Raw genomic sequence first — 26,506 nt, 5'->3', positions numbered from 1 at the left:
GTCTTTTATCACCCTTTGGGCATAGTTCCAAATTGCCCTCCAGAATGGTTGGATCAGTTCACAACCCCACCAGCAGTGAATTAGTGTCCCAACTTTGCCACATCCCCTCCAGCATTCATTACTTTCCTTTGCTGTCATGTTAGCCAATCTGCTAGGTGTGAGGTGATACCTCAGAGTTGTTTTGATTTGCATCTCTCTGATTATGAGAGAGTAAATCTAAATTTAAACCATTCCATGTTATTAGTTAAACCTAATCATGCCAAATTTTGGTCTTTTTAAAAGTACTGTAATACTATAAAGACTCAAAGTTCTGATCTAAAAAGATATAATTGAGTATGTTCAGTTCTTTTATACCTTGTATACAAAACCTAATGTCTAATCATTCACTTTAATAAATCTCTATACTGTTTTATTTATCTTATTGAAATGCTTAATTCATTTGAGTTGAGGGTAACTAAGTTAGTATGTTCAAGGCTTTAAATTTTTTTTTCAATTCAATTCAAGAAGCATTTTTTAAAAAACTCTTACTTTCTGTCTTAGAATCAATACTATGTATTGGTTCCAAGCTAGAAGAGGGGTAAGGGCTAGGCAATGGAGATTAAGTGACTTGTCTAGAGTCATGCAGCTCAGAAGTTTCTGAGGCTATATTCGAACCCAGGACCTCCCATCTCTAGGCCTGGCTCTCTCAATCCATTGAGCCACCCAGCTGCCCCCAAGAAGCATTAAAAAAATTTTTTTTTTAATTTTCACTTCCAAATTCTGTCCCTCACTTATTGAAAAGGCAAGAAATACAATACCCTGTATATGTGTCATTATGTAAAACATTTCTTCTATTAGCTATCTTCTGGGGAGGTGGAAGAAAAATAAAGGTGAGAAAGCTTCAATCTGCACCCTGAATCCATCAGTTCTTTATCTGGAGATGTATACCATTTTATATCAAGTCCTTTGGAATTGCATTGAATTATTGTATTGATCAGAATTATCCAGTCTTTTATAGTTGACTATTGTTATAATATTGGTGTTACTTGTGTTCCTGGTTCTGCTCCCTTTACTTTGATTCAGTTCATATGACTCTTTTCAGGTTTTTAAAAAATCTTTAAATATGTAGCATTAATCTAGAGAGAGTTCTTAAATTGACTGCAATTTTATAAGTAGGGTTTGTCATTAACATAATATGTCTCATTAAATCTTTAGTTATATAAGTTGTCTTTCTGACATGCTTATTTTTTTCAGGCATTGTTTATATATTTAGATTTTTGCCTGATACTTTTTCTTTTTGTGTTATTTGTAGGTCATGGTAAAACTCCAAAAGATGCAGCCTCAGTTCGTGCCACACATCCTATACCAGCAGCTTGTGGGATTTATTATTTTGAAGTAAAAATTGTCAGTAAGGGAAGAGATGGGTAAGTATAACTAATACATCTTTTTGTAAACTACTCTTGCACTTGGCATGGGTTTTTTTGTTATATTACAAATTATAAGACATTGTTTATGTAGAAATTTTATGACAGGCTGATTTTAGTTAGTTAAAACGAAACATTCTGAGACATATCTTTTGAGATATGGTGGGCTTTTGTAGTTATTATGGTCTCTTAAACTGTCAGGATTAGCTTTTTCCTTATTGATTTAATTGATTATTTTATTCAATCAGAGGAGAATTGGAGTGCAACAGGGAGAATCTTGTTCTTAGTTCCTTCCTATTGCTTTTTTTTCAAAATGATGTGATTAAGCTAAGCCACACTTCAGATTCCTACCCATCTTCAGTCTGTGAAGCTGTTATCCTCAATGACCTTATACCTAGAGCTGTCTTCAGGATCTGAGATTCCAGGTACCTGTTCAGATCCTTTTTCTGGATTTATGGAAACTCCAGAGAATTTTGAATTGGGAATGATACATACTTTTCTCACTAGATAGATCAGAAGATGTGGGTGGGTCTTTGGAATTCTGATACTAGATCACTGGGCAGGTCCTCCTGCATCAAGACTTATATAAAGCCAATATGGGATCTGAGCTGCCTAAATATGTCTCTTGGATATTCAGTGGCCTCTGGATAATCTTTGAAACAAGTGTTAAATCAAAAAAAGGTTTCAACACCTACTCTTCATGTGTTAAATTTGCTGAAGAAATTTGTCAAGTTTGCTCCTTTGCCTTTTTTTTTGTTGTTGTTATGTAAAGGTTTTAAGGATATAGCAAGTACTTCATATATCTAGGAGATTAATCTGTTTAGTTTTTTTCAGGTATATTTTGAAATTACTGGCTAAAATTAATTTAATTGAAATGGATATTTTGAGAGGAAAATTGAAATTAAGTGGTGACTTTCTGTAAACTTAATGAGAAAGAGCAGCTGCTTGCTGGTCCTTATTTGGTTGCTATCTCAGTCTGGAGGTTAAAACCTCACTTGAATTTGAGATTACTTTTAGAATGTGTGGGTGAATTTTCTGTAAACTAAAGTACATAAGAATATATATTTGAGTGCTGTTTAACCTGAGGTAAATTGACAGCTAGATTATCTTATTTTAAAAAAAGTAAGTAAAGGGATTATTGTGAAGTCTTAGAAGGAAAGGAGGAAGAATAAATGGTTCATTTGAAAAACAGCATATGCGTTTTTTTTTCAGACCGCCTTGATCAACCAAGATATGTCTTAGTTGATAATATTTTTATTATGTGTGTGTTTTTACTCTTAAATTTCTTAACATACCTTTTGCATGTGACTAGTTTCATAAGATTAATAGAACTTGAGATCATTAGAGCTGGAAGGGACCTTAGAAATCATTTAGCTTACTTTAGAGGCAAGGAGGTGGTACAGTGAATAGGATGTCAGGCCTGGAATCTAGAAGACCTGGGTTCAAATTCAGCTTCAGACAACTATTAGCTGTGTGACCCTGAACAAATCACATAACCTCTGTTTGCCTCAGTTTCCTTAATTGTGAAATGTAGAAAATAATAACACCAATCTCTAATGGTTGTGAGGATCAATAATATTTATTTGTAAAGTACTTATCACAGTGCCTGGCACATAATAAGTAATAAATGCTTATTCCCTCCTTTATTCCCTTCCTTTCAAGAGAAGGAAACTTAGATCCTTATCTAGGTTTGTAGAGTGGGAACCTGAACCTATATCTTCTTTCTAATCTAATGCTCATTCCTTATGTAATCAATCTAAAATAATTTCTCTAAAGTTTATTATAAATTAAAAATATATTTCCTGTGAATCTACTTAAAATAAGTCAGGCAGCCTACCCAGCATTTGATTTGCCTGTTTATCTGAGTCTTATGTGATTTTATCTATTGGAAATTTAAACATATTTCCTTTGTAACTGTTTAAATTAAGATAAGGTAAGCAGACCAAACATTTTCAATTTGCCTTGTTCACAACAATAATAATACTACTAACAATAATCATAGCAGCTGACATTTATAGAGTGTCTTCTGTGAGCAAAGGGGAATGAGATCTGTTTATTTTAATTTAAATGAGAAATTGTCACTTTAGGTTTCTTTTAAAAATTCTACCTTGGATTAATTTTCAAAGCAAACTATCTTAAGAATGCAATTTCAGATTAGGAACTGGATCCATATCTAGTTGTGCATTCTAAAAAAATGAACAGAAGTATGAATAATTCAAAGTGAGGCATAGTCTTAGAATTTATTTAGTTGTGGAATATTTTTCTTTATAATTGATTGGAGGTATGTGTAGAAGATTTGCCACACTCCACACGCAGCTACTACCTTATAAAGCTGTGACTCAGAACTGTTTTGTTCTTTAGCTCTACTCTTGCCTTTCTGACCTTAAGCTCCATTGCTAGTAATGGTGAGCATCATTTATCAGATTCATGCAAAATGCCAGCCATGGCAAGTTTGTCAGTTTTCAGTGTTTTAAATATTTTTCTGCATTATGCCTTTGGGGGAATGAAAGAAGATGATGCTTTTTAGTTTTAAAAGACTTCTCTTTTTGTTTCTTGGACTGTAGGCTGTAATGTGAACATAAGGGATGGTGACTTACCAGCAAAACAGTAAAATAGTAAATGATAGTGTTAGCAAAAAACTGAAAGTAAGATTTTTCAAGTATAAATATAAACTAGTAACATAGATAACCTACAGTTGACTAAAGTTATTCCTAATAATCTTTCCTTTTTAAAAATTTGACTTTTTCTCCCTTTTGCTATAACAGCTTTTAATCGGTAATTTAAAAATTACTATGTTATTTTTAATGCTTAAAATGTCTAACTTATAAATAGGCCATTAGACCTGTAAATCATATTGACGAAACAGAAAATTTAAGTAGTGTAAAAATTAAATCTGGAGTGATATAAAATATGCTTGTTATTTTAGTGTATTTCACTCAGCAGTTACCTATTACTTTTCCTCAGGTATATGGCAAAGGAAGACTTTGGACATACAATTAACAATTGTAATGACATTTGACCTCTTCATTTTTAGGGGGAGAAAAATAATGGTTCAAATGCTCTACTCTTGTCATTGAAACTGATGAGATATCTCTTCATAAGGAAGAAAGTTACAAAACCTTTCTTTAGTGACCAGCTGTCCAAACTTATTACAATTTATAGTTACAGATTTTCTGCCTCAAAAGATATTCACTATTAAAAAAAACTTTTTTCTTTAAAATTGCCTAAAATGAGTCATACTAAGTTTTTGTATATGGATTACCCAGAAAATTCCTGGGCTACCTCTTTATCTTCATTATTTCATGCTCTTTGAGTACATTGTTGTTGTTGGTTTTGTTTGTTGTTTGTTTGTTTTAAACTCTTACCTTCTGTTTTAGAATCAATACTGGGTATTAGTTCCAAGGCAGAAGAGCAGTAAGGGGTAGGCAATGGGGGTTAAATAACTTGCCCAGGGTCACATAACTAGGTTGTGTTTGAGGCCACATTTGAACCTAGGACCTCCCATCTGTAGGCCTGGCTCTCAATCCACTGAGCCACCCAGCTGTCACCAAGTACATTGGTTTTTAATATTGGCCTAAAAAAGATAAATTAGTTTCAATAATGCATTTCATAATGCATTTCAAAGCCAAAAGTAAGGGTTTAAAAAATTCTTATTAGTGCTTGTCTAAGTAAGTGACTTATAAAGGGTAGATATAAAATTTGACATCCCTATTCTTTTAATTAATTGAATCACTATTAAAATGAGTCAGGAAACATCCAAATTCTTCCATCTATGATATCATTTCTAGCATATTGTCATTAACAACAATACTATCACTCTTCTCCAGGAACCTGGGAAATAGCTCAATAGCCATGTTTTCTTTATTCAGTAAGTGTTATTTTATTTTTTTAAACCCTTACCTTCCATCTTAGAATCAATACTGGATATTGGTTCTAAGGCAGAAGAGTAGTAAGGGCTAGGCAATGAGGGTTAAGTGACTTGTCCAGAGTCACACAGCTGGGAAGTGTCTGAGGCCAGAACCCAGGACCTCCCATTTCTGCATTTGACTCTCAGTCCACTGAGCCACCTGGCTGCCCCCCAGTAAGTGTTCTTTTAAAGCCCATAAAGTACTTACTTGTATAGTAAAATGAAATTAAATGCTATGAACCTAGGGGCAAATGGAATATCATGGTCACCTACCTTTTTCTTTCCCACCCTTTTTATATTTAAATGTTTTTTCCTGTCTTTTAATGAGTAGTTGGAAAGTTTTTTATCTATTTTTATGGTGGAGTTGGTTAAGTTTAAGTTAGAGGAGAGGATACTGTGATTATAATTTTCCAGCAAAAGAGTAGGGTTATGAAGAGCAGAGTTTTACCTTTTTTTTCTCATTGTCTTTAGCTTACCACAAAATTTGTTTCTTTACTTGAAATAGGGTGGATTAAAGGGGAAGAAGAGGATATAGTCTGAGGAAAATCAGGCCAGAACTGATAGAGTATTTTGAATAAAGATTACGTGGAGAGAGAAATGGGCAATTTTGTCATCTTAGTTTACTGACAGACTTAGAAAGTGTAATAATACATGAGACTTTTGGGAAACTGATTGCAAGGTTGGTACAAAGGCATGCCATAGTAGAGCTGTCCTCATTTATCCAGACAACCCCTGAAACACTTTTTTTGAATTCTAAAAGTAGAGCTGAGAATTAAAGAATATTTATGGAAATTGTTTCATTCTCGGTTTGTGATAGATGGAAGGAAAATTAGCCACCCTCAAGATAATGAATAATAAGAACAGATTTCAAAGTAGAAAGAAATAATTCTCTTGATTAAAATAATATTGGGGAAATTAGTCCTCTAGAGATGTGAAATTTATAAAAATGAAATTGCCAGTTTCCCTTCCACATGGTAATTTTCCCCGTCATGATTTCGTTATATTGAGGGTTGGCAGAAGAAATTAAATGGCAATTTTGAGGGAGTTTTGTAGCAGTCACAGATGATACATATTTAGTAACTCAGAAATGCATAAAATATATGTATAGTATTATATAATACCAACATTTCATCTTTTAATACCATAAATATTTTTAATTTCTTTTTTAAAGTTGAAATAAGTTTGCTAAAAGAATGTGAAAGCCAATACATAAAGGCTAGAAATGTTTGACATATCTATAGCTTATGACCAAAGACTTAACTCAAATTCATAATAAGGTACTATGAACACCCTATGAAAGAAAAAATAATTCAGATTTTTTCTCTTGTATAAAGGAAGTATCAAAAACTTTTACTTGGATTTTCCAGATTACAGGGATGCCCTGCACCGAGATACTTGTATTAACACAAAATAAAACAATCCTAACAAGGAAGAAAAACAAGAGTTGTCTGAAGAGACCAATTTGAATCCTTAGAGGCTATGATAACTTGGATTTTAGAAAGGAATATGAATAATGTGAAAGCAAGAGCAGGATAAACAGTATATATGGTCTTAGAAAAATACCACCTGTGCCCATGAGCAGAATGAATATAAGCTGATGGGGAAGACGATCAAGGTAGAAGGGGTAGGATCACTCTCTGCTTGGGGGAGGATGTTACAATGAGAGAAAGCTAATAGCTGTTCCAGCTGTTCCTTAGTTTCTTTTTTCCCTCCCAAGGATGATGGCCTTTGGGTTTGAAAGAATGAAGTGAAAATGGCCAACTGGGAGGTATTAAGAATTATAAATGGATTTAGGATTCACTGGTATAGGGGACTTCTGAAGAACTTCCTCATCTCTTCAACTTGTATTCTTAGAAAGTTGCCTGAATCTCTGAGAGGTGAAGTGACTTGCTCTCAGGATCACAGCTTGGTGTGTAAGACAGAGGACTTGAACCTTGGTCTCAGCTTTGGGGATAATTTGCACCACTTTCAAGGAGTTGATAACAATATATATATATATATATATATATATATATATATATATATATATATATATATATATATATATATGAAGATTGTAAACACTTACCTGCCCTTTAGGAAATTTCCTGACTCAAATAAACTACATCCTTGAATATGGAAAGATGTGATGACAGTAAGCTACTATAAAACATGGTTGGAAGACTGAAGAGAATAGGAGAGATACTGAAGGTGTGGAGGAGCTTACATGCAATAAGATGGGGAGTAGGGGAAAGTGAAGTCAAGGATAATTTCAAGGATTTGAAAAATAGAGAGACCATTGACAGAAATTGGTATGTTGGAAAGAGTAATAAGTTTAAGGAGAGAGAATGAAATCTATTTTGGATATAGTGAGTTTGAGATGTCAACTGTACATCAATTTGGAAGTGCTGATTACATAATTAAAAGGACAGCCCAGAAGAGAGGCTATGTCAGGATATTGATTGGTTAGACATTAGCTCATCTGAAAATGATTTGAGAATATTAGTGGAGTACAAACTCATTATAAGTAAATAGTGTGAAATGATTGCCAAAAAAGCTGGCATAAGTTTCAGGAATAAAGAAGTGATAGTCTTGCCTGCACAGACTATAACTGGTATATTGTATTTATTTCTGAGAACCATAGTTCAGGAAACACATAAACTGGAGGACAAACAAGATGGTTTGTGCTTTATGAGCATTGGTTGAAGGAACTGTTAATGTTCACTCTAGAAAAGAAAAGAAAAGAGTGGAGGCAGGGAGAGAGTTATATTCAAGTATTTGTAGGGCTGTCATGTATAAGGGACATTAGATGTGTTTTATTTTGGCTTCAGTAGAAACGAGAAATGGATGGAAGTTGCAGAGGGGCAAATTTAGGTTTAATGTTTGAGAAAACTTCTTGGTTAGAGCTTCTAAAATTAGGGGGGGGGGGGCAGCTGGGTAGCTCAGTGGATTGAGAACCAGGCCTAGAGACTGGAGGTCTTAGGATCAAATCAGGCCTCTGACACTTCCCAGCTGTGTGACCCTGGGCAAGTCACTTGACCCCCATTGCCTAGCCCTTACCACTCTTCTGCCTTGGAGCAGATACACAGTATTGACTCCAAGATGGAAGGTAAGGGTTTAAAAAATAAATAAAATTAGAATGGGCTGTAGTAGGTTCCCTCTCATAGGAGATCTTTAAATAGTAGATACTGGATGACCCCCTATTGGGTAATCTCTACAAGAGATACTTTTTGAGGTATGGATTAGACTGGATAGCCACTGAAATCTCTTCCAGCTTTATAATTCTGTGATTTGTGATTGTAGAAAGTAATTCCTACAACAGAAGAGAACAAAAGTTGAGGAAAAGTCACAAGCAAGACAGCTTTGAAAGTTGTGTGTTTTTGTATTTTGTGAATTTTAAAAATAAGTTTTTTGGGGGATGGATAGGAGAGAAATTTGCAGTTTTATCTACAATCTTTTTCTGTTCTATACACACATATAGATGGGGAGATACTTATTTTTTTGTGGTGAGAATTTTTAAAACACTTAAGTGAAATAGTTGCTACATTTGAAGGGATCAGAGAAAATACATGTGAAATTTTCAGGGACTATTTGTAGATTAATGTAATTATATTGTGATTAGATTTACCAAATACCACATTCCACAAAACAGGGAAATCATTTATTATTCAGAGTCCTTTATCATAACGTTCACACAGTAAAGGAACTCACCATGTTAACATTGGCATAACTTCAGCATCCTGTAAAATGCTTGTTGATTGAAATCTAGAAACTTTTGCATCTAGAATTTATTTTTTTTTCTTAAAAATTTTTATTTAATTAATTTAGAATATTTTTTCTATGGTTCCATGATTCATGTTTTTTCTCTCCCCTTCTCCCACCCCCCCTCCCATAGCCAACAAGCAATTCCACTGGGTTTTACAATTTTACAAATAGATCAAGACCTAGTTCCATATTATTAATATTTGCACTAGGGTGATCATTTAAAGTCTACATCCCCAATTATATCCCCATCGAACTATATGATCAAGCAGTTGCTTTTCTTCTGTGTGTCTACTCCCACAGTTCTTTCTCTGGAGGGTGGATAGTGTTCTTTCTCATAAGTCCCTCAGAATTGTCCTGGATCATTACATTGCTGCTAGTAGAGAAAGTCCATTACATTTGATTGTGCCACAGTGTATCCATTTCTGTGTAGAAGGTTCTCCTGGTTCTGTTCTTTTCAATCTGCATCAGTTCCTGGAGGTCTTTCCAGTTAACATGGAATTCCTCCAGTTCATTATTTCTTTTTATTTTCTTTTTATTTCTTTTAGCACAATAGTATTCCATCACTAACAAATATCACAGTTTGTCCAGCCATTACCTGATCGAAGGGCATCCCCTCATTTTCCAGTTTTTTGCCACCACAGAGTGTAGCTATAAATATTTATGTACAAGTCTTTTTCCTTATTATTTCTTTGGGGGTATAAACTCAGCAGTGCTATGGCTGGATCAAAGGGCAGACAGTCCTTTAAAGCCCTTTGGACCTAGTTCCAAATTGTCCTTTAGAATGGTTGGATCAATTCACAACTCCATCCACAATGCATTAATGTCCCAATTTTGCCACATCCCCTCCAACATTTATTACTTTGCTGTCATGTTAGCAATCTGCTAGGTGTGAGGTGGTATCTCAGAGTTGTTTTGATTTGCATTTCTCTAATTTTCATGCATTTATTGATAGTTTTGATTTCTTTATCTGAAAATTGCCTATTCGTGTCCCTTTCCCATTTATCAATTGGGGAATGGCTTGCTTTTTTGTACTGCATCTAGAATTTAAAAGAAAATCACAGACTTGGTGATATACTTGTTAAGTTGATGATAAAAGGGAAAAATCTTATCCAAGACTCTCTTGGGCTTAAATTCTGTAATTATTCTGGAAAGTACCTATTTTAAGTGAGAATAATAAAAGGCTTTATTCTTCTATATGCATCGATTTTTTTTGTCTCCATTACATTGCTTCCCTTCCCTGTCTCCTCAATATGGAAAAACAAAACAACCAAAAAATCTTTTGCCTTCATCCTGTTTGCCCCTATTAGTTTCTGTCTACCATCAATTTCCATCCTTTCACTATTTATGCTTTCTTACCTATCTACTCTTTATTTCTTTGCAATCTGGCCTCCATTAGTAAAGAAATGGTTCTCCGAAAGTTCAACAGTAGCTTTTCCTTAATTCTGCTTCTATACAGCCTGTGATACTGTTGAACACTCCTTTCACCTCCTGCTGGTTTCTATGACATTGTCCAGTCCACTAGCTTATCTCTTATTTCTTTGACTCTTTCTACTCTTGTCTTTTTCTGACTCTTCCTCTTTTTTTTTTTGCCTAAATAGAGGCTTTCCCCACAAGATTCTGTCCTTATTCCTTATCTCTAGGTGTTCACTTTCCCTTAATCAACAATTTCTTGGGTTCAACCAATACTTCTATATAGATGAATCCCTGTACTATAGCTAGCTCTTCTTTCCCTTTTGTACTCTATATTCAGCAGTTATTTAACTGCAAGGAACTAAACTGATACAAAGATAAGACAGACTTTGAATAGACCCATATATCCTGTTGATTCTTAAGTATATTTCTTCTCCTTTACAGTCTTGTCTTATCTCCTGAATCTTCTCCTGCTGTCTGTGGGTTCCTGTCAACCTTTACTTGACCCTGTCTTTCCTTCAAGTGAAATTCTGTGTTGTCTTCTCCTTTCTTAAGTCCAATTTCTATAAAAAGTTTAGTATACTTGCAAACCTTTACTTTTCCATTCCTTTCAGTCAGGCTTTTTATTTCATCACTTGACTAAAATTGTTCATTCTGAGGTTATAAATAAGCTCAAGTGCTAATAAATCCAATGATATTTTCTCAGTCCATTTCCTCCTGATTTCTAAGCAGCATTTAAGACCATTTCCTCCTTTAACTTCTCCTCCTAGATTAGTGATGGTGAACCTTTTAGAGACAGTGCCAGGTCCCTCCCCCCTCTCCTCCCCATTCCACTCCAGCCCTCCTCTTTACCCCAGACTGGAGGAGGAAGCACTTCCATTAGCATGCTGGGTGGAGGGGCAGGTGAAAAAATGTCATCAGGCGTGAGTGGAGCAGCTCTGCCCAAAGTCCCTGTGCCTTTCTAGTAACAAACTCTGGTGCTGGGATGGGGGAAGGGCAATGTGCTTACCCAGAGTGAGCGCTGCATGCCGTCTTTGGCACCTGTGCCATAGGTTAGCTATCACTGTTCTAAATAGTCTTCCCTTTGACAAAATCTCTTCTGTGACATTTTAGTGTCCTTATTTTCTCACCTTTGTGATTTTACTCAGTGTTTTTTTGTTTTTAAACTAGATCATTATCTAGCTTCCTATTCCCTTAGTATGGGTGTTTCTTAGGGCTCCTCTCTGGATTTTCTTCTTTTAACATACTCTTAGTGATTTCTTCTGCTTCTGTAGTTCACTTATCTCCATACACATTTCTCTTCAATTTTTATATCCTGCCATAATCTCTACTCAACATATGGTGTCCCATACTTCCAGTTGTTTGCTGGACATTTCTACTTCCATGGGCATATTAAACTGAATGTATCAAACAACATAACTCCTCTCCTATTTTACCTCCTAACACCTATTTCTGTTGAGCACCATTCTCTTTCTAGTCACTTAGACTTGCAGCATTGGAGCCCTCCTTGACCTTCTTTATCTCCTCTCTTCCTATTCCCTTTACCTCCAATAACTGTGTCTTATCTATCTATTCCATCTCTACTGATCCCTTTTCTCCACTGAGGTGGTTAGTTCATGCTAGCTAATTTATACATTGATCATTTCATATGTGGACTACTGCAATAGCCTAATTAGTCTCCTTGCTTCTAAAAACCCAGTAGTCCTTATTCTGTGGTCTGTGAACTTATTTAAAATATTTTTATGAACTATTTTAATATAGCTGCTTTCCGTTGTAAATCCTACTTTTAAAAAATTACTAACTTAAAAAACATTATTTTGAGAAGAGATCCTATAAGGCTTCACCAGATTGTTAATGGAGTCCTTTGTACAAAAAAGATTTGAGATGACTATTATGGTCTTTTTTTTTTCTCTTCCAATCTGTCACAAAGATGTCAAATGACATTCTTAAAATGTCTAACCATTTTGACTATATGATAGATAAAATACAGAATCTATAACTTACTGTTTAATATTAGAGACACCCTATTTTCTCACCACATTTCCAGACTTATTTCATGTTATTCCCCTTTATATCATTATGTGTTTTAGCCAAATTGATACACTTAACTGGCCCCCTAATTTGGCATTTCACCTCCTGACTGTGCCTTTCCGTGGGCTGTTGTTGCCCTTGCCTGGAATGCATTTGCTCTTCGTCTCTGTCTCATAGAGTTCCTAGTTTTTTTCAAGGCGTAGTGCAGATGCCTCATCCTATTCAGAGCCTTTACTGATTAATTTCTATTCCTACTAACACCTTCCATCCAAAATTATTAATGCTTTTTTCCCCTCAAATTATCTTATTTTTTACTTATGTGTAAGTATTCCTGGGTAGATTAAAAACTTACTTGAGGGGAAGGGGCTGTTTAGGTTTTCTTTAAAAAAATGTTTTTTTATTTCTTATTTTATTCTTTACATTTCACTACTTTTTTAATACTGCTTAGCAGATTATCATAAAAGCTTATAGAATTGAATGGTTGTCCTGCCAGCATCTCTTACTCAAATTGTCCAAACCTTAGGCTGTTGCTGTTTGAAATCTTGCCCTTCTTAGCTTCTCTATTACTACTATTATAATAGCCATTTAAAATGCCATTATTTTCTTTAAATACAAATGCTGGAGATCTGTCATGTTTCTTTCTTGTTCCCTACACCCAATCAGTTTGACATGTCTTGTTGATTCTAACTTCTACATCATTATCCATTTTCCCCCCTTTTCATTTCTGTGGCTACTATTCTAATTTACTATCTCATTACTTTTTTTTTTTTAACCCTTACTTTCTACCTTAGAATCAATACTTCCAAGGAAGAACAGTGGTAAGGGCTAAGTAATGGGTATTAATTGACTTGCCTAGGAAGATGTCTGAGGTCAAATTTGAATCCAGGACCTCCTGTCTCTAAGCCTAGCTCTCAATCCACTGAGCTACTGAACTGCCCCCCTATCTCATTATAATTGGCTTATTTTAATAACTTCTTAATTGGTCAATTTTCCTTAGAAATCTTCAGCTTACTTCTGTTGTCTATAAATAAAGTCTATAGCCGGGCATTCAGGACATTTAGCAATCTGCTTACATACAACCACTTGGTATACTTTTACTTTCTTTTTTTTATATTTTTTATTGACATCTTCTGTTTTTATGTTATCAAAGTTATTCTTTACGAGCTCTTTCCCCCTCCCAGAGAGTTATCCCATAAAATCAAAATGTTTTTTAAAGATTAAAAAAGAAGGAAAAAATTTTGTTTGCATTTACATTGTTGTAATTATTGTGAATATTGGTTTTTTTAACTTTCATTTTGCATCAATTCATGTAGATCGTTTACATGTTTCTTGTATTCATCACATGCCTCATTTCTAATAATATTGTATTATGTTCATTTCCATACTTTGTTTAGCCATTCCCCAATTGCTGGACATCTATTTCATTTCCAAATCTTTGCTAACACGAAAACTGCTGTTGTAAATATTTTGGTGTATGGGAACTTTTCTTATGCATGATTTCCCACATAAGCCCAGGAAGAGAGTCTTGGTTCAAAGGGTCACTTTTTGGTTACTTTATTTGCACAATTTCAAATTTCTTTCTAAAATCATTGTACCATTTCATAGGACTTATCAACAGTGTATCAGTGTGCCTTTTTTCTGCACCCCCTTCAAAACTGACTGATGCCATTTTTGCCCTACTTGCCTGTTTTGGAGTTTGACTTATTTCAATTTACATTTCTTTTATTATTAGTGATTTGGAGCATTATTCCACATTGTTGTGAATACTTTGCAATTCTTTGGAAAGCTATTGACTGCATAGCTATTAGATTAGTCTTAGCTGTTAGTCATATATACACACACACACACACATATATATATATATATATATATATATATATATAATGTTTTTTTCCAAGTTCTTTTCCTCCTCACATGTTTCTCACACTCTTTCCTTTTATGTGTCTATTATGGGTCAAGCTGAACTAGTCTATTTTCCATTCCCCTTGTTTTTTCACCCCTGAACCTTTGCTTGTACTGAAATGATAATATGCCAAAGGCTGCTTTTCTAAGGTTGTCCCATCCACATCTCCTGTTTAACTGTTGAGCATTGTGTTCTGCTCAAATCAGTTTATTCATCCGAAAAATGTAGGGAGAATAGATGATTTTTAAGGTCTCTTCTGGCTATAAGTCTCTTTAAGTTTTATCTTTTCTATGAAAACTTGAGACAATATTTCCCTACCCTTGATAAATAATAAGTGATTTCTCCTGAATTCATAAAGCATTTTCCAAGATAATAGGTTTAGCTGGAAGGAACTTTAGAGGCCATTTTATAGCCCTTTATTTTATTTATTAAGTTTTGTTATCTGTTTTTAGACACAATACTTCCTGAGTATATATCTCCTCTTGTAGCACATTTTTTCTCATAACAAGGATTAAAACAAAATAAACCCAGATTGTTAGCAAAAACAACTAATACATTGACTGCATTTGACAAGGATGCAAGGTTCCTTTGCCCTAGGACCTCCAAGAAAGAGGTGCATTTTCCCTCTCATGTGAGGCCCAGATGAGACAAATTCAGATTTTTTTTTTTTTGGTTCAAATATGAACAATGGTTCTAGGCATTGTAAATATTGGCTTACTTGTTTTCTTCATTTAAGTATTAATTCAAAAGAATTTGCCTATGCTTCTGAATTTCCTGTAGCTTAGTTTCTTATGATACAGTTTCTTATGATACAGTAACACATTTATTATATAGCACAGTTTATCAGTCATTCCTCAGTTGATGAGGCCCATAGTTCAATTATTTAGCTGAAGTTGAAGTTAGATCAGGGCCAGGATTGGAAGCCAGCTCCATGTACCAGCACCTTTTTACTGTACTGCATTGCTTCTACTTGTCGACAGTTACTGTGTTCTACTTCATGTGTTTGTGTATAACTTTCTTTGCCTACTAGTTTGAAAACTCTGAGATCAAGGACTTCTATCTTTTTAAACCTTTGAAAGCTCCAAGTTAATTGTTTTTACAAATAATGCCAGTTTTACTCAGTAAGAGTAAGTGCATGTTAAATTTAATAAATATTTATTCAGTAGTAATTCACATTCATTTAGTGTTTTTGGTTCTTTTGCACAAATGCCATGATATGTTAGAAATTTGATTTGTAAATGTGTATTGAATTTAGTTGCTTATTCAGAATTCTAGAGAGTAGAGTCTTCTAGTTAATTTTTCTGGTTTAACTGAGACTTAAAGCCAGGAAAAATCTTTTGTTTCTATTTTTGAAACAAAAATTGAAAATCTTTTAAAAATTCTATCAAAACAATTGAATCCTTTATTTGTTGTGTTAAGACCTTCCTAGTACCTCATGCTCATCTTTTTGACCATTACTTCTAAGTATATGTAACTCTAAATGTATATCAGTCTAGGACATTGTGCTTTAATGTATGTGCATTAATCTTGGGATAGGCTCAGGAAGTATCTTTTCTTATTAATTTGATGCTGTTAGATTGTCTTGTCATTTGCCACATTTGTATAAATCAAGTTTGTTTTTTAGAGGAAATAAAGACTCATTTATATAGTGCTTTGAGGTTTACTTTACTCACCGCTCTATGAGGTATGGGTACTGCAGGTTTTATTCTTATTTTACAGATGGCAGAAACTGCAGTTCACAGTTGAAGAGTGTGACTAAAATCACACAGCTAGCATTAGAAGCAGAATTTAAATCTTGATCTCTTTGATTACTCTGCCCTTTAGTTGGGTTACTATTAATTGAACTTTTATTTTTATATGGAAATCCAGTTTTATATTTAAATTAGAGTGATCCTCCATTTTTGTAAAGATTTCGAAAATAGGATTCCTATGAGTAGAGAATACTTATATATTTCAAATAATTGATTTAAGGAAATACATTTGACAACTTCTAAGGAAAATATGTTGGGCAAAGTGAGAAACACCAATAAATACAAATCTTCAGAATAATTTTCTTTTGATTATGTGAATGTACTAATACATTTGGTTATTTTAGGAAGTGGCATTAAAAATAAAAATAGGGGGCAGCTGGGTAGCTCAGTGGATTGAGAGTCAGACCTAGAGATGGGAGGTCCTAGGTTCAAATCTGACACTTCCCAGCTGTGTGACCCTGGGCAAGTCACTTGACCCCCATTGCCTAGCCCTTACCACTCTCTTCTGCCTTGGAGCCAATACATAGCATTGACTCCAAGACAGAAGGTAAGGGCCCTTAAAATAAATAAATAAATAAAAATACTATACTTTTAAAGGTAGCTTTAACCCTTGGCATTTTCTATATTGACTAAAGAAAGATTTTATGTTTACTGTAAGCTTACAAGTTAAAGTAATAAAGAATTCTTTAAAAATTAAATAATTATCTATAAAAAGGCTTTAATTTTATTTTGGAGACTTTAGTCCTATAAAACTTATTGTTTGTGTATTTTCTTTAACATGACAAAACAGATACACTTCCCAACAAAGGCCCAAACTAACACCTTTTTACAAAATGCATGTGAATGATTGCCATCTAAAAGATTTTTTACTTTACGAAGATGTTTTATCTGAGGCTGTTTAATGAGCTTTTGTGGTGCATTTTAAGTAAGTTTTTCATAATATTTTGAAACATCACATAAGATATGCCTATATTCTTTGCAATATATAGATTTCTTATTGATCTCTGTCATATTGAATCATCTTTTTTATATGTAAGCATGTATAGTATCTTGAATATAGTATTCTTAAACTTTTTTTAAGGGAACCTAATAAATGGAAATTCTACTTGAAAATAGATAACAAAGGGTAATGTTTTACAGTTCAAGAAGGTTCCTTTAAATAGCCAGCCCTTTAATGCATTTAAGTGTTGTTTACAGATCAGTAACAGCTTCAAAGAAAACTGAGGGACAGAAAAATTTAAGAATAAAGTATTAGGAAGTCATTGCCAATTGAAGATCTATCTGACATGAAGATAAAGCACCTCTGAAATTTTAATGTAAGTCAGTGGGAAAGTGTTTTGATTGACAACAATTTGCAAAACTTTTTTCCAGGCATTTATGTAAATTGCTATGTATGAGTAATGAAGCAGCCCCTGGTCCTGGGTGCATTTTTTGTTGTTGTTTTTTCCTTTCTTTGGCAAAAGTTGCTGTCATAAGTTTCATACTGGAAAATTCCTATTTTGTCTATTAAAGAGATGAGAAGGTGCCTGATTTGGTTTTTTAATATTAAAGGCCCTAAGAGTTAAATGGTAAGATTTTTGAGATATAAGTTAGAAAATAGGATTTAACTTGTGTGATTCTGCTTTATATATGGGTTCCCTTGAACCCCCATTTCCCCAACTATAGCTTGGGAACCCTGTTATTTAACTCTTCACTCCCACAAAGATAGAAAAGGGAAAAAACACAAAACCCCCAACTTTTTAATATAGGTCACAGCATAAAGGAGTAGCTTTATTAAAAGAAAGAAAAGGGGGCAGCTGGGTGGCTCAGTGAATTGAGAGGAGGTCCTGGGTTCAAATGTGACCTCAGACATTTCCCATTTGCCAATTGCCAGACATTTCCCAACTGTGTCCCTGGTCAAGTCACTTAACTCCCCATTGCCTAGGCTTTACCACTCTTCTGCCTTAGAACCAATACCCAGTATTGATTCTAAGATGAAAATTAAGTGTTTAAAAGAAAAAGAAAGAAAAATTGTAGTAATTTCTCAATGTAAGATATGCAATACTACGAAGTCAGTGCTTTTTTTTTTTCAAAAGGATATCTTAAAATTTTATATTCTTGACAATGCAGAATGATCAAATTCTTTTAACTTCATGTTTAATATTATGGATGGTCTACTTTAAAAAATAAAAGGGAGGAAAAAATGATAAAAAAATAAAGTTGCCTCTTTTATTAATTCTGGTAAAATCTCATTAGTAAGAGCATCTTAAATTGTTTGGGTGTTTAGTTTTATTGTGTTCTGTTTAGTTTAATAGCCTGTTATTGATTAGGACCTGGAAACCTTAAAAAATTTTTTTTGTTTTTTCAGGTTTTATTGCTGCCTTTTTTTTTTGTTTTTGCCTCATTCTTGCTTCCAGATATTCCTCACCTCTTCTTTCCTGTGCACCTTCCTTGTAACAAAAGAAAAAAATAGTTAAACAAATATAATTAACAATTTGACTTCAGCTGAAGTTATATGCAAAGATCTATAACTATAATTTCTTACTACAAAATTCTTTGCCTCCAGAAAGGAGGGAGACATATTTCCTTATATTTCCTTAGCTCTTCTTAGGGGCCACAATTGGTCAGTATAATAATCATGGCCACAGAGTATTTATTTTATTCTTCCCTAATTGATTCTCTATGGCATTCTACACTGAAACCATTCTAAAACTACTGTGTCCTCTTCTAGCCTACTACAGTTCCTCCTCCCTCTTTCAACTTTCTTCTTACTTTGTTGGGGGGGGAGGGGAGATTAATATTTTTCTATCTTAAAACCCCTAGTATCATCTCACACTTGTCTTCATTCCCCTTAGTTTTTTTTTTTTTTGACAAAGAGAGGGTCATTCTTATTGCACAGTCTACCTCATCATGTGTATGTAATTTCTTTCTCATTTTCTCCATCAGATTACAACCTAAATCACCCCCCCAATAATCTTCAATCTATCCATTTAGTCCTTCACTACTGCCTTAAAGAGTGTCCAAGTCTTTGCCATCTTTTAAAAAGAAAAACTTTCACTGAACTCTTATCCTTCAAGCTCTATTGTCTTTTTTTCTCAGCCAAAATGAAAAAGTTGGCTATGCACTTTCTGTCTATTCTTCTTTTGCCTTCAGTCTTCACCATTTTCGTCTTGCTTTTTACTTCAGCTTTCAACAGAAATTCATCTCTGTAGAGTTACCAGTGTTCTTTGAATTGCCAAAACTGATGGTCTTTTCTCAGTCCTAACTCTTCTTGACTTTTCTGCTGCTTTTAATGCTATTGAACATTCTCTCTTCCCAATTATTCTCTGGATTTTCCTAATACTATTTTTTGCTTTTGCTCTTACTTCTCTGATTATGCCTTCTGTTTTTTTTTTCTTCAGTAATGTTTTATTTTTTCCTACTTACATGTAAAAACAAATTTTGGCATTCATTTTCTAACATTTTGAATTCCGCATTCTCTCCCCTCCCTGAGACAGTAATCAATTTGCATTTGGTTATACATATTCTATCATGTAACACAAACACAGCATAAAAAAATGAAAAGTAGTTTGCTTCAATCTGCATTCAGACTTTATCAGTTCTCTGGAGGTGAATAGCAATTTTCATAATAAGCCATTTGAGGTTGGCTTGAATCATTGTATTACTGAGAATAACTGACTATGCCTTCTCAATCTCCTTTGTTGATTGATATATCATCTATGTCGCATCTCATAATTGTGGGTGTTCCCCAAGTTCTGATCTGACACCCTCTTTTAGGGATTTAAAAATGATATTTACCATCTATATATAGATGACTCTTGGTTCTGTCTATCCAACCCTCATCTTTTCCCTCAGCTTCTGTCCCATATCACCAATGGCCTACTAGATATTTCAAATTAGATATTCCAGAGCCATCTTAAACACATGTCCCAAAATGAACTCATTATCCTTCCTATAACCTTTTCCAAACTTTTATTTTTGTTGAAGGTGCTACCAGCATCTTTCCTGTGTCTTAGGTTTGTAAGTTCTACATTTTTCTTCACATTCCCCTTCATTTCTGGTAGTTAAATCTTTCCATTTTTACCTTCACAAAACTTCCTAAATATGCCCTTTTCTCTGCATTTACATAGCTATTCACATAGCTACTCATCTTAGTTCAGATCCTTATTCAGTGTCTCACCTCTATAACTCAACAAGCTGCTTCATGTCTCTCCATCTGAGCCCTTCCTATAGATTGCTGCCAAATCCTTAAGCATGGATTTGACCATGTGACTCATTGAGAATAAAATTTAAACTCCCCTGTTTAGGTTTTACATCACCTGGAGCCAACCTATTTTCCTCAGCCTCATTGGAAATTACTTCTCTTCCCACATTCAGCAATGCACCCAAACTGGTGGTTTCTCTGTTTATCATAAATGTTACTCTACATACCCTCTCTTTACTTTTGCACTGGCTGACCACCCTCCACCCATTCCATCTCCATCCTTAGAATGTACTCCCTCTTTACCCTTGCTAATAGAATATGCAGTTCATGCATCATATTTTACATGAAGACTTTCCTCACACTCCCTCTTACCCTAATTGCTAGTGTTTTCCCTCCAGAACTATCTTGTATATATTTATAAACTTTGTATTTTTGCTGTATGAATTTTTATATAAACTTGTATCCTTTATTAGACGGTAAGTTCCTTGTGTGAGAGTTGGTTTCTTTCTAGTGCCTAGCACAGTGTCTGGCTTGTGATCAGCACTTCAGTGATTAATGGAATTTGGCTTAGTTTTTATTATATAGTTATTGTGTTGTTTTCTTGGCTCTGCATATTTTATTCTTCATCAGTTCATATGAATCTTATACTTGTCTGAATTCTTCATAATTATAATAGGAATAACTAACATTTATATAGCATTTAATATGTGCCAGATGCTATGCTAATAAATGCTTTGCCATTATTTAATTTGATCCTTATAACAACCCTGGGAAGTAGGTGCTATTAACTATTTTACAGATCAGGAAACTCATAATTATCTGTATTAAGGATCAATAATAATCCATTATGTTTACATAACACTATTTGTCCATCTGTTTCACCATCAATGATGATGCCACCTCTATTTCCCCCTTTCTTTGTTACTTCAAAAGATGCTATGAACATTTAGGAAATATTAGTCCTTTCTTTGATCTTCTTGAGGTATATCCTTATCAGTGAGATCTGGGGATCAAAGGGAATGGGCAATTAAATACTCTCCCCCTCATAATTAGAAATTTTCCATGAAATTTAGTTATAATGATACTTATTGTTAACAGGATAACCTTAGTTGGTTTTTTGTTTTCCCTTTTTAGACTTAGGGATTTAATTATAGAAAACTTTAAATTGTAATCATATAACAGTACATATTTTTAAAATAATGAATTCTACATAGACCAAAATATGAAATCTTTGGGTGATATGTGTGTGTTTGGGGGGGGGGGGTTGACAGCAATTTTTTTGACTTGTTTTCATTATGTCTTTAAATTTGTAAGAGTGGTTTGTAAATGAGAATTTTAAAATATCTAATTTTTATGAGATTCGATTTAAAGTTTGCATAAAGTGGACCTTAGGTGATATGCATCTTCTTTTGCTAGGACTGAAGTGCATTTTTTGAGTTTCCACAATGTTTCATATTTATTGCAACAAAATTCAAGTACTGCTTACACAATACCACATATTTCTTGTAGGAAGAAGGAAAAAGGCAATGTTCTATATGTGTGTGTGTGTATATGTACTATGTATAAATAAAATGACTAAAATATATAGATTTAAGTATTGATTTCCTACAAGGTATAAGGCAATTTTTTGATAAACCAACCACCCATAATTATTTTGGAAAACAAAATAAAATAAGCGCTTTAAGAAGATCTTAAAATGAGTACTTTTTATGTTGAATTCTGGGATTGGAATTTTAAAAAGGTTGGTAAAGTATATCATCTTTGACATGATATAGACTCAAGAGTCCTATTGATGTCTGTTTTCCATACCCTTCTTCCTTTGCAATGGCTACCTAACAACTAATGAGTTTAAATAGGTATGCTCCTTATCTCCGTTTTTTTCATGACTAAGCTTATTATCATAATGAAATTAAAATGAAAAGGAAAATTTATATAGTTAATATGAAAATCAGGAATTTTATATTTGTGAAACTGTTGAGGATTCCCTCTATTTTGCCAATTTGTACACAAATCTACTATTGCATATACTAGTTCAGATACCATGTACTGTTTTGTTTTAAAATAATATCTGGCATGTAGCTTTTTTTTTAAAGTATTTGTGTGTTTGTATTAGTTGATCAAACAGTGCTTCAGAAAATGACTTAATTTAGATAATGGCTAATATGTTTAAAGTTTGAATTTGGGTCTTTTAATGCTTCATTTGGGTTAATATTCAGAAAATTTTTTTTCAAGTGCTCTCAGAAACATGTTTGTTTCATGTTTGTCCATGTTTGATTTTTTATTTATTCTAAAACAGTATGCAAATGTTTTGGTAAGGGAATTGAAAATTTGTTTTTATTGGAGAATATAAAAATATTCTCTGTGCTTAATCGAAACATTTGAATTGAAATTTTATTCATCGTTTTCTTTAAAGAAAAGATTGGAATATGATAAAAAGTGTCACCTAGGGAAGAGAAAGAGAGAGAGCCTGTTATTTATCACCCATATTTGCTTTCTTTTTTAAAAATTCTTTTCAACCAGCAAAATTCTGCTTTCTCTGTTACATTCCATTCTCTTATCCCCTGGAAAAGAAAGAAACATCCCTATTGCAAATAGGTATTCAAGCAAAACAAATTTTCACGTTTGCCATTTTCTACTTTTCTCTTTGCCTCATTCTGCCCTGAGTCTTTGTGTGATTGGTTATTAATAATGATCAGAGTTCCTGAATTATTTTAAAGTTGTTTGTCTTTACCATATTATTGTCATTATGTAAATTATTCTTAGTTCTGCTCATTTTTTTGTCAGTTCATACAAATCTTCCTAAATTTCTCTGAAACCATCTCTGTTATCATTTCTCACTGCATATTATTCCATCACATTTATTTACTATAATTTGTTCAGCAATTGCCCAGTTGGTGGATACCCCCTCAGTTTCCAGTTCTTGACCACAAAAAGAGCTATGAATATTTTAATATATCCCTTATTTAGAGTTTTTGTCTTGCTTAAGATTAATCCCTTGCTTCAGCTACCCTCCCTTCAGTTCCCCCTTTTTCTCCTTTCCTGCCTATTATTTTCCTATCAAGTGAAATGAATTTTGGTACACAAATGTGTGTATTTAATCACTTCCTGTGACCAGTTCAGATGAGAGTAAAGTATAAGTGTGAGTTTCATATGCCACCCTTCCTTCATTTATAACATTATTTTTACTAATGTGCCCCCATTTTATTAGATAATTTTTTCCTAGACTTTGCCTTCCCCTAGTGAATTCCTCTTTTTCAGCTTTTAAGATTATTAAGACATAAGAGAACCCCCTCCTAGGTCTTCTAGGTCTAATTAGACTTCCTTCTATGACCCCAGGTAATGGTAGAATTCAAAAGGAGCACATGTGTCATCTCCCTTTATTAATGTAAATAGTTTATTTGGTCTTTTATGATTCTTTGTTCTTGTTTACCTTTTGTTGTTTTGTATGATTTCTGTGTTTATAGTTCAGTTTCTATGCAGGGCTCAACTTTTCATTAGGAATGCTAGGAAGCTCTCTGTTTTATTAAGGATCGGTTGTTCTGCCTGTAGGATTATAATGAGTTTTTCTGGGTAAATCAATCCTGGTTGTAAACCATTGATTTTTCTGGAAAACTGAATTCCAAGCTCTGTTCCTCTATGGTGGTTGCTAAATGCTGTGATCCTGACTGTGGCTCCTTGTTATTAAAATTTTTTTTTTCCAATTACTTACATTATTTTTTCTTTGACCTGGAAATTCTGAATTTGGCCTCTAATGTTCCTTGGAGTTTTTATTTGGCATCTCTTTCAGAAAGCTATCCTTTCTGTTTCTTCTTGCTTCTCTGGTTTTGAGATCTGGGCAGTTTTCTTTTTAAGATTTCTTGAAATAGAATGTCTAGTCCTTCCTCCCACCCCCTCCATGTAGTTCTAGTAGATTGCTTTTGAACTGAGCCATTATAAGTTAGCTAGAAAGTTTTGCTGGTTCAGAATGGCAGAACCCTTTGTTCTGGGATTCTTAGTCTGGTTATTCCTCTATAGGCTTTAGATTTAACTGGAGCCTGGAACTGAAATCATGATCTACCAATGAGGTCTAGGCCACACATTCACTGCTTGCTTCTATTCCTTGCTCAATACATAGTCAGGGCTTGCAACTTTTCTTTACTTTAGAATACTAGTTTTAGGCACATGTACCTTCATCAGTGTAAGGGGCAGAATAAAAGGGGTTAAAATTAAAGGGTTGGACTAAATTATTTAAGAATGTGGTTACCAGGAATTAACACTCAATTTCAAATGATTTTTTTATGGTAATTTATTTACAAAAGGAGAAAGAGTGAAAGTAATAAAATCAGAGAGAAGATAGGGTAAGATATCTAACCTAACACACACATTTTACTTGGGCCCCTGCCTCAACCCAGGCAGGGCTAATTAGTCTTCAGCTGGAGGGGTCTTAGCCTTTAGCCAAGTGCCTGGGATAAATACAGAGCTTCAATCAAGAAGCCTCTCTCAAGAGGGGAGGCCTCTCCTGAGGCTAGTCCCTTCAGAAAATCTAGGAAAGGAGTCAGCCTTTTTCATTTACCTATGTAGTAGTTCAAAGGGAGAGATTTAAGAACTGACTCACCAAGGCCAAGATCTCAGATCCAGTAAGCAGATTCTTCACCAGACTCCAACTAGAACTCAGAACTCCGAAGAACCAAGAACTGTCTCACAGGAAGTTGTAACTCCTCTTAAAGACCATTCATTTTGTCACTTCCTGTGCCTTCCTTCCACTTAACCTGGACCAGTTGCAGTTATAGCTTTGCTTAGGACTGTCCAAGGGGAAGTCAGTGGTTTCTGATTTGTCACCTACTTTCACACACGTGGGTCACAGACCTCCCCCACTCAAGTGTAAGTGGGGTGTATATACTTGTAGTGATTAAATCTGAAAATGGGCAGGGGAGAGTTAATCCCATCTTCACATCAGTGAGCCCTAGATCTGTAACTCAGAACTTGGTAGTTAGTGCTTATTCCTGTACCACACTCAGGAGGAAACCGCTCTGTGCTGACCTGACCAGGAAAAATGACCCATTGCAACTTTTTTTCTGTGAATTTCCCAATCAGAATTTAGTTTGATGCATTTTCTAAATATATGTGGGATTTTTTTCTTTTTTCTTTTTTTTTTGTAAGGAAGCTCTTTATACTTGTTTCTGGTACTTAGTATAGCAAGTTGTGAGTTTTAATGCTGAGAAAGGGTAAAAGAGTGAGGACATATTATAGGAAGTTTGAAGAGAGAGGAAGATGGAAAAGCCACTATGGAGAGGGTGATAGTCATTTAAAAGAATAAAACAATTGCTATATAAAAATATGTGCACAATTGAAATAAGATTAAATAAATATAGTGGGTTCCAAAGTTTTCTGGCTTTGACCAGGAACATTTAGCAGTGTGGAAGTAGGAACAAAGAAAGCACATAGTGAATATAACTTGAGGTTGGGATTTCACAAATTGAGATTAGACAAGGTGGCAAGGGATTTAAGGGTAGTTGCTTGCATCTGTTTGATTTAAGTTTAAGACCATGTAAAGGAGGATAAGTGAAATCAGAATAGGAATGGTGGATTAGAAGAATAGGGAGGGAGTGCAGAGGGATATATAGAGGTTATGGTGAGGACAAAGAATACATTTAGGGGTGAGACAGAGATTGAAGGATTGGAGATTATGATTAGAGAGAAGAGTTTTTTTCCTTTCTAGCAAACATGGACGTGTACAACATAACTTTTGGTGTTTGACAGAGCAGGAATTTAACAACCTGTATGTGTATATGTGGTGTGAGTATGGAGAACATGGGAATTTAGAAGATTGTATTGAAGGTCAGGAGGGTATTAGGAGAGAGTATCATCATATGTTAAAAGTAGGGCTTGGGAGCAGCTGGATGGCTCAGTGGATTGGGAGCCAGGCCTAGAAATTTGAGGTCCTAGGTTCAAATCTGGCCTCAGATGTTTACTGTGTGACCCTAGGCAAGTCCCTTAATCCTCATTGCCAAGACCTTACCACTCTTCTGCCTTGGAACCAATACACAGTATTAATTCTAAGATGGAAGGTAAGGATTAAAAGAAAAAAAAGTAGGGGTTAAGGTGGAGTAAAAGTCTTAGCTATATTCTTGAACTCCTTGAAGAAGTTACTTCTGGCATTGTTTGTGAACACAGTACTCAGGTCAAATGAATTTT

At 34.3% G+C, this 26,506-nt stretch overlaps 1 protein-coding gene and 1 long non-coding RNA gene across 3 annotated transcripts in view; one reads left to right on the top strand and one right to left on the bottom strand.

Moving 5' to 3' along the window:
- Positions 1-26,506, top strand: part of RANBP9 (RAN binding protein 9) — an 86,386-nt gene that overhangs the window by 15,518 nt on the left and 44,362 nt on the right. For both annotated transcript variants that reach the window (XM_007487925.3, XM_056823445.1), the window contains exon 2: positions 1,292-1,403. In XM_007487925.3, the coding sequence (XP_007487987.1) occupies positions 1,292-1,403 (112 nt within the window). The remainder of the gene's footprint in view (positions 1-1,291; positions 1,404-26,506) is intronic.
- LOC103098827 (uncharacterized) lies at positions 18,336-24,996 on the bottom strand. The gene is made up of 2 exons (XR_465063.3): positions 24,927-24,996; positions 18,336-18,578 (listed from the first exon to the last, which is right to left on the bottom strand). It is a non-coding gene; the product is annotated as an uncharacterized LOC103098827 (long non-coding RNA).

Source organism: Monodelphis domestica, chromosome 3 (assembly GCF_027887165.1).
Source record: "Monodelphis domestica isolate mMonDom1 chromosome 3, mMonDom1.pri, whole genome shotgun sequence".
Lineage (NCBI taxonomy): Eukaryota > Metazoa > Chordata > Mammalia > Didelphimorphia > Didelphidae > Monodelphis > Monodelphis domestica.
This window is presented reverse-complemented; position numbering and strand designations above follow the sequence as displayed.